This window comes from Archocentrus centrarchus, chromosome 24, assembly GCF_007364275.1.
Source record: "Archocentrus centrarchus isolate MPI-CPG fArcCen1 chromosome 24, fArcCen1, whole genome shotgun sequence".
In the NCBI taxonomy this organism is placed as follows: domain Eukaryota; kingdom Metazoa; phylum Chordata; class Actinopteri; order Cichliformes; family Cichlidae; genus Archocentrus; species Archocentrus centrarchus.
The window spans coordinates 35,171,208-35,185,821 of record NC_044369.1 but is presented as its reverse complement, the minus strand read 5'-3'; the positions used below and the strand labels follow the sequence as shown (position 1 = coordinate 35,185,821).

Below are 14,614 nucleotides of genomic sequence, written 5' to 3'. Positions count from 1 at the left end.
CTTACATGTGGTGTTGGACAAAAACAAACTCTTTGAAGGAGTCAAAGGTCAAATCCAGCTGCATCCTGATGTTCTCACCTCCTGAATCTGCTTCTGTTTTGGAGCTAGCTTGGTTAGATGCTCGATAACTGTTCGACCTCATTTCTGCATTTATGCTTGTGTAGCTGGATTGTGTGTTAATTACCTTGTGATTGTGTGCTGGTGTTTTATATGCGGTGCCAGCTGGGACTTCTTTTCTGGTCCTCGCTCTTTGTGCTCAGTTTTTTGGCTGCAAACATATTTGTCCCTGTTTTTTGACTTTCTTCATTCCCTCATGTCCATCCCAATAGTTCCAGCAGTCTCCCTCCAGGAATTTGCTGACATTTGTGAGTCCTTATATTGATGCTTTGATCATTATTCCTGATTGTTATTCTCTGACTGATAATGCAGCCGGAAACACAAGGACGGAACAGGTTAATCACAGCATTGCAGCTGTGTGGACCCGACAAGTAGTCTCATTTCTCCAGAGGTGAACGTCAGGTTATGTCGGTTCAGCGCGACTCTGCTGCTTTCTCGTGCACACGCACGTGCGCAGCTGCCCGACTGCGCTCCCAGCTTAAACTCAGAGAGCGGAAAAATGATCAATCCACAAGGCTTTTAAATAAAATGACAAACAAGAAAAGGAAGGTCATTTTATCTATGATTTAGTTAGCCTTAGTTAGTTTTTTAAACTTTTTTAAACTTTTCATTATTTCGTTCATTTTGGTTAACTATAATAACGAAATTCAGTGATGCTTCAACACCACTGCGGCACCAAAAAAACTTTAATCACACAGTTCTGGGAGCTCAGAATCACTGAGTGCTGCCCCTCTGTAGGCTTCCAGATATTGTTCAGTCAGAAGAGAGCTGTCTTAAAATGGGTGGAGTTAAAGCAACTTGTTTCAGGATGAACTGAGCGTTTATTTTGAACAGTGATTGCTTTTAATGTTTCCACATATTTTTCTGTTTTTGGTTTAATGACAGGAAATTTGTTGGCCTCAGATTTTCACCAACAACTTTTTTCCTTTCTTCCTTTCTGCACTTCTTTCCTTCCTTTTCTTCTCATCTTCCTTCCTTTCCTCGCTCTCCTGAATAAAGCAGTCATGGCAGTGGGCTGGCGGTTGCTGGGTAGCAGTCCCGATAGAGCTGTCAATCAGATGAACGATGAGACCGTGAACGCTGCAGACTGCTGCTGTCTAAAGCTGCCAGCAGCCTTTTGTTCAAACACAAAACTTTATTTAACATGCAGCTCCATGACTCGCACACCGTGCACTGGCTTGATGGAGGTACTGATGTCATCACCACCAAAAGAAGGAGCGAGGACCAAATTTGTTTTCTTTCTTGCAGGATGGCCTGCTGTTTGTGTGTTATTGATCAATCGCTGTGTTATTGATCAGGCTGATAGTTCATCTGCCGCGGCGACCGGCCCTTTAAAGCTCGCCACCTTACATCAGTCGGCCATGTTCTACAGCCCATTCTCTGGAAGCTGAGGAGGCCTGTGATTGGCTGGAGGGAGGAGTAGGGTGAACTCGCATTGAGGCTGCTGTCAGCTGATGACCCCGTAAGTGTGGAGATGCCAGGTTTTCCTCCGAGCCAGTGATGGCGAAGCAAAAAGCGACAGCAGGGAGAACCACAGAGACGGGGAGGAGAAGCAGATACAAGGTTTACTGAGCACAAAGGAGAGACTTAACACACCCACACCCACACACACCTCCTCCTCTTCCTTCTCCCCTCGCCCTTATCGTCTTTGTGTTTGGTCATGAATAAATGACGTGTGTGTGTGTGTGTGTGTGTGTGTGTGTGTGTGTGTGTGTGTGTGTGTGTGTGTGTGTGTGGTGAGGGGAGGACTGCAGCGTCTCAACATGCTGATGGAGGGTGGGGGAGGGATGGGGATCTGGTTTGTATTCAGCTCTCAGCACCTGATTCTCATCCTGCTGATGCTGTCGACACACACACACACGCACACACACACACACACGCACACACACGCACACAAACACACACACGCACACACACACACACACACACACACACACGCACACAAACACACGCAGGCACGCACACAAACACACGCAGGCACGCACACACACACACACACACACACACGCACACACGCACACACACACACACACGCACACACACGCACACACACGCACACACACACACACACACACGCACACACACACACACGCACACAAACACACACAGGCACGCACACACACGCACACACACACACACACGCGCACACACACACACACACACACACACACACACACACACACACATGCGCACACACACACACACACACACACTACAGACCACTGTTGTAGTTCTGGAGGTTTGTGGTTTGGGATTCTGGGCCTGGTTCTGATGAAGGTTAAGCCCCGCCCTGCCGCCCACTTCCTGTTAATCTATGTGAGATTATACGACCTTGTTCCTCAATCTCAGACCTCAGCACCCCCACAGCGTTTGCCAGCCAGTGTGAACCTCATCACCCCTACCTGTTACCATGGAGATGGGCGACATGATGTGCACTGGCCCCTCCCCCTGCAGTGAGTTCAAGTCATTATTTATACAGGCCAACACCAAGAACCCTGACTCTGCCTCCAGACTGCACTGAAAGACCCACTAACTGGGGAACAGTGTTTAAAGAACATGTTCAAATCTGTCAGATGTTTGTGAGGAAAAGCTCCCAAATGTCAGAGGAACAAAGAAGAAGTTGTGCGATGTTGTGATGCAGGACCTCAGCGTGCAGGTTAACTTCATCGCACAGTGACATCATCCTTACCACTGAAGCTGATCGTGATGTGAACTCGTATGTTCCTGAGACCTAAGCCTAACCAAACAGTGAATGATGATCTAACTTCAGAGGAACAGAAGAACTGAGTGGTTCTCTGTGAGAACCCCTCCAGCCTGTCAAATGAGGAATAACCTCAGTTTGTGGACACAAATCAACAGATTCTGTGAGCGTTTCACAGCCTGCTGTTAGAAGGTTGTTGCTGATCTACATCAGGCCTTCAAAGAAGGCTTTATTACACATCTGTACAGGTTCTTATTTAGGCTTCATCTCATCTCCATAAAGGGCCACAATTGTTTGCACAAAGACACATTTTATTTTGTGTGTGTGCACCACCACAGGGGATCTTACATCAATCAATTCAGACTTTCAGCTTTAATTCAGGGTTTACATAAAGTTCAGGAATTACACACATTTTATAAACAGTCCCAAAAGGTTGTATGTCTGTGTAGATTCTCAGTCATCCAGGTCATAGTAGTCTCTGGAGCTTGAAAACCCCCATTCACACCTTTGTTCCAGTGACCTCAATAGGCCACAGGAAACAATGGAGCGGAGTCCTAAATTGGTTTCAACTGAAACCACTGATTAAATATGACCCACGCCCCCTTCACACCTGGGCACATGTGTTCACGCACATGATCAATAGAGGGTCATAACCACCTCCAGGGGACTACGCCCACAGGGGTTTAAATACCTGGGTCTCTCCACCATTTGGTTGAGAACTGAAGAAGCCTTTCGGATGAGAGGTGAAACGTCTTCAAGAACCAAAAAGAAGTCCAGTCGCCTTTTTCAAGCTCCAGAGAGTCCCAAAAGGTTCAAACTAATAACTCACAAACAGCTTCATGGCCAGGTGAGGCCAGTCCCTCATTATTCCATGCCATGATATAATATGTGAAGTTGATTCAAGGTTATGAATTTGTTTTTGGTAACTTTTCACTGCAACCTTAAATATGAGGCCCAGCGATCAGTTACTGTAAGTGAGGGAGGCCATGGTTACACTAAAAACCCAAATAAACCAATCAGAGAGCAGAACCTTTAGGAGAGGCCCCAAAGTCCACAGAAGTGCATGATGGAGAATTGTTTCCATGGTGAAGAAAAGCAACTCCACAACATCTAACCAGTAACTCTCCATGCAGTCCAAGAATGGACCTCTTTAGCACTCAGTAGAGACACTAGACGCCTCTGGAGTTCCCCCGAATCCACTGTATATCAAGCAAAGTCTGGAAGAGCCTGAATGGATCCCTGAGTAGATCTCAGTAGATTCCTGCTGCAGCTCTGTTTCAGTGTTTGTCCTGAAGATGATGATGATGATGATGATGATGATGATGATGATGATGATGATGATGCTGAGCAGCAGCTCAGCTGCAGTGTGAACCTGTTAAATCACTACAGCATCTTGCATCTCTTTTTAACCAGTAAGTGATGTCACTGCAGGATTGGGCGGGGCCTGCGGGCAGCCCTCACTGTGAAGAAATCCTTCCTCTGCGTGATTTCATGGCTTTAATTCAGGAGGCGATTATGTAATCTGCAGCTTTGAGGAGGAATCCCTGCAGCGTGGAGAGGAGCTGAGGAGGCGCAGCACACACTAAGGTCACTGAGTACAAATGAGCCTCCTCACATCAGCACATGCATCAGCTGCAACAAGGAAATTCTGTTCTCCACCTCCAAACTGGATTTAGTTACTTTGCTGTTGAAAATTCAGCCTGTCAGCCATGGTGGTTGCGAACACGCTGAATTTGAAACCACTTTGATTGGTTCTTGTCTCCGCGGTGCCACTCCATTTAAAAATCACTGAAATGATCCCGACGTGTCCCAGGTTCATATGAGCTTAAAGTGAGTCCTGCAGGATTATTGGTGGTTCAGGATTGGTTAAAGCTGTAAAACAGCATCAAACACAAATAGCTCTCACTGGGCGTTATTTAACATTATAAAAATATAATTGCAGTGAAGAGGACCAAACTATTTCCTCTAGAGAAATCTGACTGTTACAGATGTGCAGGGTTTCCTGTAGTTGGTCTGTTAAGGATCCAGCTGTGGCTCCAGCTGTGGATGTGGGCACAGTCCAGCAGATCTGCAAACTTTCCTTTGGCTGTTCACAGGAACCAGAGACTGTATGGAAAAAATGGAAGCAACCACAGTGACCCAGTTTCAGGTGCCAGTGTTAGTGTTTTGGCTGCCTAGGTGTTAGCTTTCTGTTTCCATATTTGGATGAAATGGTGGAGTGCTGAGTTATCAGCTTGGTTATCAGTCACACACACAGATACCTGCTCATCAAAATCCCAGAGTCTCACTCAGCAAACCAGAGCTCGGCCTTCTTGGACGGTCTGTTAGTACAACGAAGCCACAGCAGCCGTATTATTGGTCAGATAACTCCATTAAAAAGGCTCCAAAAGGCTCCAACAGCACAAACACAGTCCAGAGGTCCAGTTCAGAGACTCAGGTTAGCTGAGGAGAAGTCTAGCAGACAGCTAGCAGCTACAGCTGCCTGTGTCACCATCCACCTGTCAGTCAGAGAGGCCACGCCCCTAATAATACAAACAGGTGAGTTACAGAAACATCCTCCCCCGTACAGCTGCTACGAAGGTGGAAATTATCCACAGAGACCAAAGCAGTTTCTGTATCAGCTGTAAACATGTTTATTTCTGCTGGAAGGTTTAACATGGGAGTCTATGGGGACTGACTCACTGTGGCGCCTCTGCTGGACACCAGAGGAACTGCAGGTGTTGGCTTCATTAGCAGAACGGTCTCTTGAATATGATTAATGTTCTTCTGTGAGATTTTATTAGCATCCAGCTGATGCTGTGAAGTCTGCAGTACCTTCACCTTGTAAAATAAACCCACTGTACCCATCTGAGGACATCTTTTTTTTTTTTTTTTACAAAAGTAACAACCATGTAACAAAAGCCAACTTCCTGTTCAAAGAGGAAGTTTAGTTTATATACATATCAGGTCTGTCCAATCACAAATATCCAGGAGAAATTAGCTCAGGTCTCAGGAGGTTAAAATGATGGTGGGACAAATTTTCCTTTCACCACAAACGTGTTCACACACACACACACACACACACACACACACACACACACACACACACACACACACACACACACACACACACACACACACACACACACACAGCCTCCTGCATGTGATGAATAATTTAAGGCTGCAGGAGAAAGTGCTCGGTCACCTCTGAAACCCTCTCCAGCCTCTGAGGACGGTTTGTCGTCATCCTGCTGCAGCCTTCAGTCAATCAGCTGATTATTTCACAGATCTGTTTGAAACAGTGACTGTCCATCCTGCTGCTGTGAATATCTGCAGTCATGCTTTAGGCTCCAACGTTAAAATGTGAACACATTTACTGATCAGTGTTTGTCACACAAAGTGCATTAAAGAGATCAGTCCTAAATGAGATCAATACTTAACGTGAGCGCCCCACTTTTCCTTGGTACACCTGCACAGGGTTAAAGGTGGACAGTTTACCACAGTTCATCCTCTGCAGGTAACCTGAACTCTGTGACGTGAGTTCAGAGACCAGCAGCACCAACCGAACATCCAGAAGCTGGACCTGAACAGGCAGCTCATCCCGCTGCTCTCATGGACTTTCTCTTGAACCCAAATCATTTACAAGGTTAAAAAAACACTCAGACTTTTTCCGATGTTCGTTTCACCTTCAGGTTTCACGTCCTGCTTCCAGCTGAAGGCTTGAATCATTCGTCTCATCCAGTGTGAAACATCTGGCCCATGAGTTTGCTATTATCCTTTTCTCATTTAAAGCTGATGGTGTCGTCTTGGATCCAAACTGGCAGAAGCAGCTTTGGGTTCAGTGAAATCACTTCCTGTCTCTCTGAGCTCTTCCCAGCATGTTTGAATCTTTGTGCCACACTCAGTGAAGCAGCTCCATCAGCCTGTGACCGTCTCCTCCCTGTGTCTGCTGGAGGTTCGTGCTAACACTGAACCTGCAGGAGGTCCACATGTTCTCATGAACCAGTTACAGTGAGTCAGTCTGAGGCGTGCGTTCAGCCACAGCACGAGCTGATCTCCACTCCTCTGCTCACACTTTCCTCCATCATTCAGCTTCTACTGAGACCTCTGACAGACAGGACGTCACATGCTTTCTGTTCAGGTTCAGTTCCTGCATCAGTTCTTCAGAGGACATGAGAACATCAGAGTGTGGATCATACAGAGCGTTCCTCATGTGGGACTGAGACAGAGTGTAAGGCAGATCATCTGTGTGTGCAGTTTCTGTCTGTCAGAGGACCATCGTGTGTGCAGCACAGTGACACAACAAAAAGTCTGGAGCATCAAAAGCAGAGAATAACAGAGACAAACAGTGGAAATATTCTTTGTGATGGGCACAAATCAGAGGATGCCTCACTTTTTACTCCTCACACCTGCCGAGAGTCTGAATCTTCCTCCTCCTTATTTCTGACAGGCCTGGCTCAGGGGCACTGAGGCAGGATCAGGACAAAGAGAGAGAGAGAGAGAGAGGATGAGAGACAGTCACGTGGCCCTCTGCGGCTCTGCATCCAATGGAATGAATGGACTGTAAATAGGAGCCAATGAGGAGCGGGGGGCGGATATAAAAGACTGAGAGCCGCTTTAATCCGCAGCAGCAGCAGCAGCAGAACCGGATCCGCTCCAGACCCGCATCCCGCACACTGAACCACAGGTAGGACCACCTCTGAGCCCACCAATCACAGCACAGTCTCATCAATACAGCAGTGCATGAGCAGGAAGGGGCGCTCGCTGTGGGGGTCAGACAAATCAGAGGGAGACGGTGGGATAAAGAACAAAGGAGCGCACGGACGGACAGACGGACTGTGGGGCTGCTTTCTGTCCGTTTACAGGCTGCAGAGCAGCGGGGACCCCGTCCGTCCGTCTGTCTGTGCCTCTGCAGCCAAACGACCTTGCGCTCCGTCCTGCCAGGTGTTGCGCAGTCAGCAGCGCGCGCGCGCACAAAGCTTCTTTAACGTGATGCTCTGTTATTTACAGTCAGCTGATTCATCTGCAGCCCCGGGCTGCAGCTGTGAGCGCGCAGATTGCAACAAAAGGCCCCAAATAATCAGTAAATCCGCCTGAAAGCCGGCCGGGTGCAAACAGGCTCGTTAATCCGCGCCGCAGGATGCGGCTCTGCGTCACTTTGTGCACATTAAACAATCTAACCTTCATCACCGTACAGAAAACAAAGCGCGCATGCGCCGCCTCATTTTGACGGCTTTTCGGAGCTAATGACGTCATGATGCCCTGCAGATTTCTAACCAGTCAGAACCGGTCCGGTTCGGTCGGTTTTGGGTGCAGAGCGAGGCGCTGAAGGTGCCCGGGGCGCCGCGCTGCCGCAGCCGAGCTGTGAAGGGTTAACCCGGCCCGCTGCGGCATCACTCGGCGGCCTGCCGCGCGCCTTAATCCTCCTCCGAGCACCGGTTTACAGCCACACTGATCCCCTCTAATGAACCGAGCCGGACCGAGCCAGGCCGGGACCTGGATCCTGTCTGCACTATGCTCCAATACTGCTGATGAAAAGTAACTGAGAACTTTTAATGCAGTACCTATGTGAGGGTTACAGTAAAGAGCAGCGGCTAATCAATCTAATCAGGTCATTAATAATCAATAACGCTCTTTATTCTTCCTCCCTCACCGATAGTTTACTGGCATGTGAGTCCTTCTCTCGATGCTATGACCATTATTCCTCACGCTGAGATGATTGTTATTCTTTCACTGATACGTTTATGAACTGTACCGGAAATGCGCGCGGGAGCGGTCCCCGTCGGGTCTGTTTGAGGCGCTTCAGCTCTGCAGCTCTGACACCTGAAGGAATCCAAGTGATTGGATGCTGACTCAGCATCTGAGTTTTTAGCTTTCCACTAAGGGGCCAATCAGAGCTGGGCAGTTTTTATTAATCACTTTAATTGATGACGATTTATGTTTGCTCAGGAATAAAAACTTCATCATAAACAGCAACAAACTCATATTTATGAATGCTTATGGGCCGTTTTATTTTTAAAGTGGTGCAGTTTATTGGACTTGTTTTTAAATAATATTCAGATATGTGCTTTTAACACTTAAAATCAAGTCTTAAAACTATTTTATTTAACTTATCAAATGTTGGTCATCTTCATGAGCAGCTTCCTTCCAGTTTACCGACTGAGCTTTACTGTTAATCAGTAATAATAAGAAAACCCAGATGTGGAGCAAGTGCAGGAAACAACCAGCAGTATCCCTAACCCTGTATCTGAGCTACGTTAAACTGCATAAACTATTGGTCAGAGTTCAGGTTGGAGTCTGAGATTGATGCTGTGATTGGTTATCAAACATCTTGAGTGTAATCAGCAACTGTGTGGCAGGCGAGCAGCCCGGACGTCATCATGCCTTTCGGAAACACCCACAACAAGATGAAGCTGAAGTACACGGCGGAGCAGGAGTACCCTGACCTCAGCCAGCACAACAACCACATGGCCAAGGTGCTCACACCTGAAATGTACGCCAACCTGAGGGACAAGGAGACGCCCAGCGGTTTCACCCTGGATGATGTCATCCAGACCGGCGTTGACAACCCAGGTAACCCACCCCGACCCCACCCCCCACCAGCATTAAGACCCCAGACCCTGTTCTAGACCTCAAACAAAGGTAACAAGTCCAGGTGGCTCTATCACCAAGGTCAGGTAAACCCTCCTTCACCAAGTGACCCCTTTCACATAAATGGTTCTCAACAAAACAGGCTCCTCCCTAAACCAAGCAACTCCGCCTTCAGAAGGACCAGGTACCATAGTCCCAAACCAGCTGAGCCCATCTTCCTTATGACAGATCTCCTTCCCAGTTGCAGGTAATCCTTCCCAGCTCTCCTCCAGAGCAGGTAACTCCAGAGGTGACTGTTCCCTAAAAACCGATCCATTAGCCAATCAAATAACTCCACCTTCAGACACACAGACCAGTTCCCTTACCCCCAAAGCATCCTTCAGACCCTGGATCCACCTGCCTATTCCAGGTAAAGCTTCCCTAAAGTAAGACGTCTCCCAGACTGATAACCTTCAGACCAGAGATGAAGCTTCCCTCCAGCTCTTACATAAGCCAGTTTAGCCTTCACCACACTGTAACTTCCTGTGTTCATCACCTTCACATTCAGACGTTCTGTCAATAATAAACTCTTTATTGGATTGACTCATTAGGTCAGGGTAATTTCTGCTCTTTAAATCCCACCCAGAGGCAGGACGTAGTGTTGACCTTCAGTCCAGCAGCTGATCCTCCTCCTTTAATCCTCCTTAATTAATTTAGCAGCTTTTAGTGTGTTAAACACCGTAATACACAATCCTATGAAGAAATCACAAAACAGACAAAGCAAACAGATGAGCACACATTGAGTTATATTTAGTTTCTCTCTGAAGTCTTGCTGTCATTCTAAAGATCATTAACCCAAAGCATCCTCAGCCAATCTGTGCTGGGCAGGAAGTGACTGTCCATCCTTTCCTCCTACAGGTCACCCTTTCATCATGACCGTGGGCTGCGTGGCCGGAGACGAGGAGACATATGACGTGTTCAAAGACCTGATGGACCCAGTGATCGAAGACCGCCACGGAGGATATAAACCAACAGACAAACACAAGACGGACCTGAACCCCGACAACCTGCAGGTAAATGTCAAACTCACCTGAGTCCAACTCACCAAGGACATCTCATTATTATGGAATTAACGATGAGCGTCTCGGGCAGAAAAAATGTTCAGGACAAACAGATGTAAATGCAATCATTACAGAACATACCTGTCAAGGACAGGTGAACACAACTGTTACAGAAGATGTGGTTACTCTAACCTCACAGAACTTCTCTCTGCAAAAGATCTGCTGTTCTCGAGGCCTTTCGAAGGAACAAACCAAACAAAAAAGGAACTAAGCTCCAAGAAGTTCCAGGTTTTCAGTGAAATGACACCAAATACAACGATTCACTTCAAAAATCCACTGTCTCATCTCGAGTTTATCTAAGGTTTTCTGTATCAGTGTTCATATAAATGGGGTGGAGTTGGCACCAGGTTACAATTGCAAACATGGACAGTATAGAGATGCATATCTCTCCCAGGAAGAATAAATTATAATCCTGAATAAATCTGAGGATTTTAAAATATAACTCATCTCAACATCACTGCCCGTCAGTGGGACACAGGCAGGTCTCTAATTGTTGTGATGGAGTGTAAGACAGTGTTATTTTTTCAGCTGCAGATTTGCTGGTATTTTTGTTTGTTTTAAACCTTTATTTTACCAGGTAAAATGTTTGAGAACCAGTGCACATTTACACTTATTAAGCTGAGAGTAATAAATCAGAATTCAAACCTGTTCTAACCCAAACCAGTAGGCTGGCTGACAGCTTTAACACAGCTCCTCAGAGCCTGTTTCAGCACAAAGAGGTGGCAGAGTCACTTACCAATGCTCATCAGGGAAAAACAAAGAAAAAATACAGAGCATTACATCAGCACAGTCTGAGATCTTCCAGGAATGGTGACAGGATTTGAGAATTGATTTGTCAGTAGTGGCTTTTAGAGGTGTTGATCATAGTGTCATATTCCAGAGTGAATTAGCTTTGTAACCTGCAAAACTCAAAATTACATCCACCAGCTACTTGAGAAGAGTTAGGGTCTTTTTTTTTGTAATTCCACATGCTAAATAGGCACATTTTTAACTATTACAAGATGTTAACTTGAATAATGGAGCAGGACAGCGGCTGACTCTGAATGGTGGGGGGACGGGACGGCAGCTGACTCTGGATGATGGGGGGACGGGACGGCGGCTGACTGTTGACACACCTGTTCCTGTATCTGCTGTGTTTCAGGGTGGAGATGATCTGGATCCAAACTACGTACTGAGCTCTCGGGTTCGGACAGGACGGAGCATCCGTGGCTTTTGTCTGCCGCCACACTGCAGCCGTGGAGAGCGGCGCACTATCGAGAACCTCTCCATTGAAAGTATGTCACTTCCTGTATTCTCCCCACGCAGCAGCTTCACTATGCCCCCTGCCTGCAGACTGCTGCATTACCCCTCACTGTCAGTACTTCTGCTGCAGCCCCCTTTCACTTCCTCACTCTTTGACGCTAAACTCCTTCCTCCAAAGTTCTGTTCAAAGCAGAACCTGACCTCAGGTTTTACCTCATAACAATTATTCTTCTACATTAAACTGCTTCGTCTTAATCAGCAGAGTAACCAGATGAACCCCAATCATATATACATATATATATTTTTGTGATCAGAGTTCAGCACTGTTATGTAAGTGACTCGAGACTCAATTTCAGAGTGAAATGAGGAGAACGTGACATTAAATCAGGTTTTTATTGTTTAAGTTCACTTAGGATTTAAACCGTGGTGGTGTGTTCAGGGACCTTGTGATGCAGCAGCTTCTTGTGGTCCTGCTGAGGCAGACAAAGAAAACAGTCAGGTTTAATTTAGCCGAGTCTGCAACTGAAGAGGGCACATCTTTATTTAGATACTTCCCATGATGCCTCAGTGAGCATGTCAGTGAATGCGGCGGCAGATCAAACTCTTACGTAACACTGAGAGTCGTCCTGCTGAGACTCCTAATGAGGCAGACCGCTCGCCATTTAAAGACATCTTTCATATTCAAATGAGACTAAGCCAGACTGGACCGGTTGAAGCTGGCAGACCTGAGGATCTGCTGCCCCCTGCTGTCTGGAACTATGTCACTGAGGCAAAAACAGACCGGCTTTTAAAGACATCAGGAACTGGGATGGGTGAATTCGCCATACAGGGCGAGCAGAAATCTGACTGTGCTGCTCATGACCACCGCCCCATGACCATGTGACCTCTGTATGATCTCCTCACAGCTTTCAGACTCAGTCCTGTCCTCCTGAATCACCCAGAAAGCCTCCAAAGTTAGAATTCAGCAGCAGCTTCAACCAGCACTGAGCAGTTCAGGCTGCTCAGGTACCTCTGCATTAATGTCAGAGATTCAGGAAGTAACGTGTGGAACTTTAATGTGAAGGTTAATTGTACACAGTGGTGTACAGTGGTTTTCCTGTAAAAAGTCAAGACACTGATCAGAGTAAAGGTGACATTCAGGTAAGGAGAGTAAAAATAAGGCATAATGACAGGTGCTGACAGGAAGCTTCACATGATTTGATATTTAAAAAACTGTTAGGTTACAGGTTTACTGAAACAAACCTTTAATCTACTCTTAGTTTGAAAGCTTTCCTTTTTTTTCCCCCAGGAGGGCTGAATATCGAACCGTCCTGTTAGAGATGATTCTGTAAATCAGCTTCCTGTAGCTCAGTTGATAGCTGTTCAGCCTCTCAGGCAGCACTTCCTGTGTGCGCATCTGTCAGTCGTGAAGTAGTGTTTCTGTGTACCTCTGACCTTTGACCTCCTGTGTGGTGGCTGCAGCTCTGGCCTCCCTGGAAGGAGACCTGAAGGGGAAGTACTATGCTTTGAAGAACATGACGGAGGAGGAGCAGCAGCAGCTCATCGATGACCACTTCCTGTTTGATAAGCCCGTGTCTCCGCTGCTGCTGGCATCTGGCATGGGTCGTGACTGGCCTGATGGCCGTGGCATCTGGTCAGTATGATGGTAACCTTTGACCTGCTCACATGCAGAGATGCCAGGTGGGAATAATGAAGTGTTGGTTTGGAAGAATGTGATTCCCAAGTTAGAAAAGCTGGCATAAATGAGGAGTTGATGCTGGATGATGCTGCCTTCAGGGTCACCTGCAAGAAACTTCCATCCCTGTGGTATTGTGCATTAACCCTTTACTCACCTGCAGGCACAATGACAACAAGACGTTCCTGGTTTGGGTGAATGAGGAGGATCACCTGCGTGTCATCAGTATGCAGAAAGGAGGAAACATGAGGGAGGTGTTCAATCGCTTCTGCACTGGACTCACCAAGGTTAGCATTTCACTTTTTCTGTTTATTTCAGCCAGCTGTGTCACACCTGAAGCATCTCACCTGTGTGTCTCTACTGCAGATTGAGGATTTGTTTAAAGAGCGAGGTCATGAGTTCATGTGGAATGAGCACTTGGGCTACATCCTCACCTGCCCGTCCAACCTGGGCACCGGCTTGCGAGCTGGCGTCCACGTCAAGCTGCCAAACCTGAGCAAGCATGAGAAGTTCGGCGAGATCCTGAAAAGGCTGCGGCTGCAGAAGAGAGGAACAGGTAGGTGCACGCACAGCAAACAGGACGGAACACCTGTCCCTCACTTCCTCATTCATCACTTTCTCTCTGTGTGTCTCAGGTGGCGTGGACACTGCGGCAGTGGGCGGCGTCTTTGACATCTCCAACGCGGACCGCCTGGGCTTCTCGGAGGTGGAGTTGGTGCAGATGGTGGTGGATGGCGTGAACCTGCTGGTGGACATGGAGAAGCACCTGGAGGCTGGAGAGAGCATCGACGACATGATGCCTGAACAGAAGTGACCTGCTTCACTGTAACTTCTGGCCCCGTCCTCCTCACCTGTCACCCCCTCTCCTCACTGTAACCACTCAGAAACCGTCCTGATGCTGCGGGACGTTTAGAGCCGCTCAGTTAGACCTCAGTCTTCCAACATGTGAAGGATTTTCTACTTCCTGTCTCACGTGTTGGACTCACCTAACACCTGAAATCTCTAATAAAGTCTCTGTGGCCCAAACTCTCCCGGCTGCTGCTCACCTGTGTTCATTCTCACATACACCTGCTCAGGTTCCACATCTATGTGGCGGTCATGGACCAATCATAGCTGGCCGCCTCAATGGTGTCTCATACTGAGGCTCCTGATGGTTTCATGTCACTCACTGATGACAACAGTGGTTTTTATTTTAGTTTAATTCAGAAA

The 14,614-nt window shown here is 47.2% G+C and overlaps 2 protein-coding genes across 2 annotated transcripts in view; both read left to right on the top strand.

Moving 5' to 3' along the window:
• Window positions 1-14,614, top strand: part of LOC115774033 (NACHT, LRR and PYD domains-containing protein 12-like) — a 196,026-nt gene that overhangs the window by 67,888 nt on the left and 113,524 nt on the right. The window lies entirely within an intron of this gene.
• On the top strand, window positions 7,373-14,436 carry LOC115774200 (creatine kinase B-type-like). The gene is made up of 8 exons (XM_030721356.1): window positions 7,373-7,484; window positions 9,157-9,370; window positions 10,286-10,440; window positions 11,630-11,762; window positions 13,192-13,363; window positions 13,569-13,692; window positions 13,772-13,961; window positions 14,041-14,436. Exons 2-8 carry the CDS (start codon window positions 9,178-9,180, stop codon window positions 14,217-14,219), a joined length of 1,146 nt encoding a protein of 381 aa, XP_030577216.1. The 5' UTR covers window positions 7,373-7,484; window positions 9,157-9,177; the 3' UTR covers window positions 14,220-14,436.

Bases quoted from the DNA above. Each gene is read 5' to 3' on its own strand.
- LOC115774200 (XM_030721356.1), top strand. From the start codon at position 9,178: ATGCCTTTCGGAAACACCCACAACAAGATGAAGCTGAAGTACACGGCG. The intron at 10,441-11,629 runs GTAAATGTCAAA...GCTGTGTTTCAG, and splicing joins TGAACCCCGACAACCTGCAG to GGTGGAGATGATCTGGATCC. The intron at 11,763-13,191 runs GTATGTCACTTC...TGGTGGCTGCAG, and splicing joins CGAGAACCTCTCCATTGAAA to CTCTGGCCTCCCTGGAAGGA.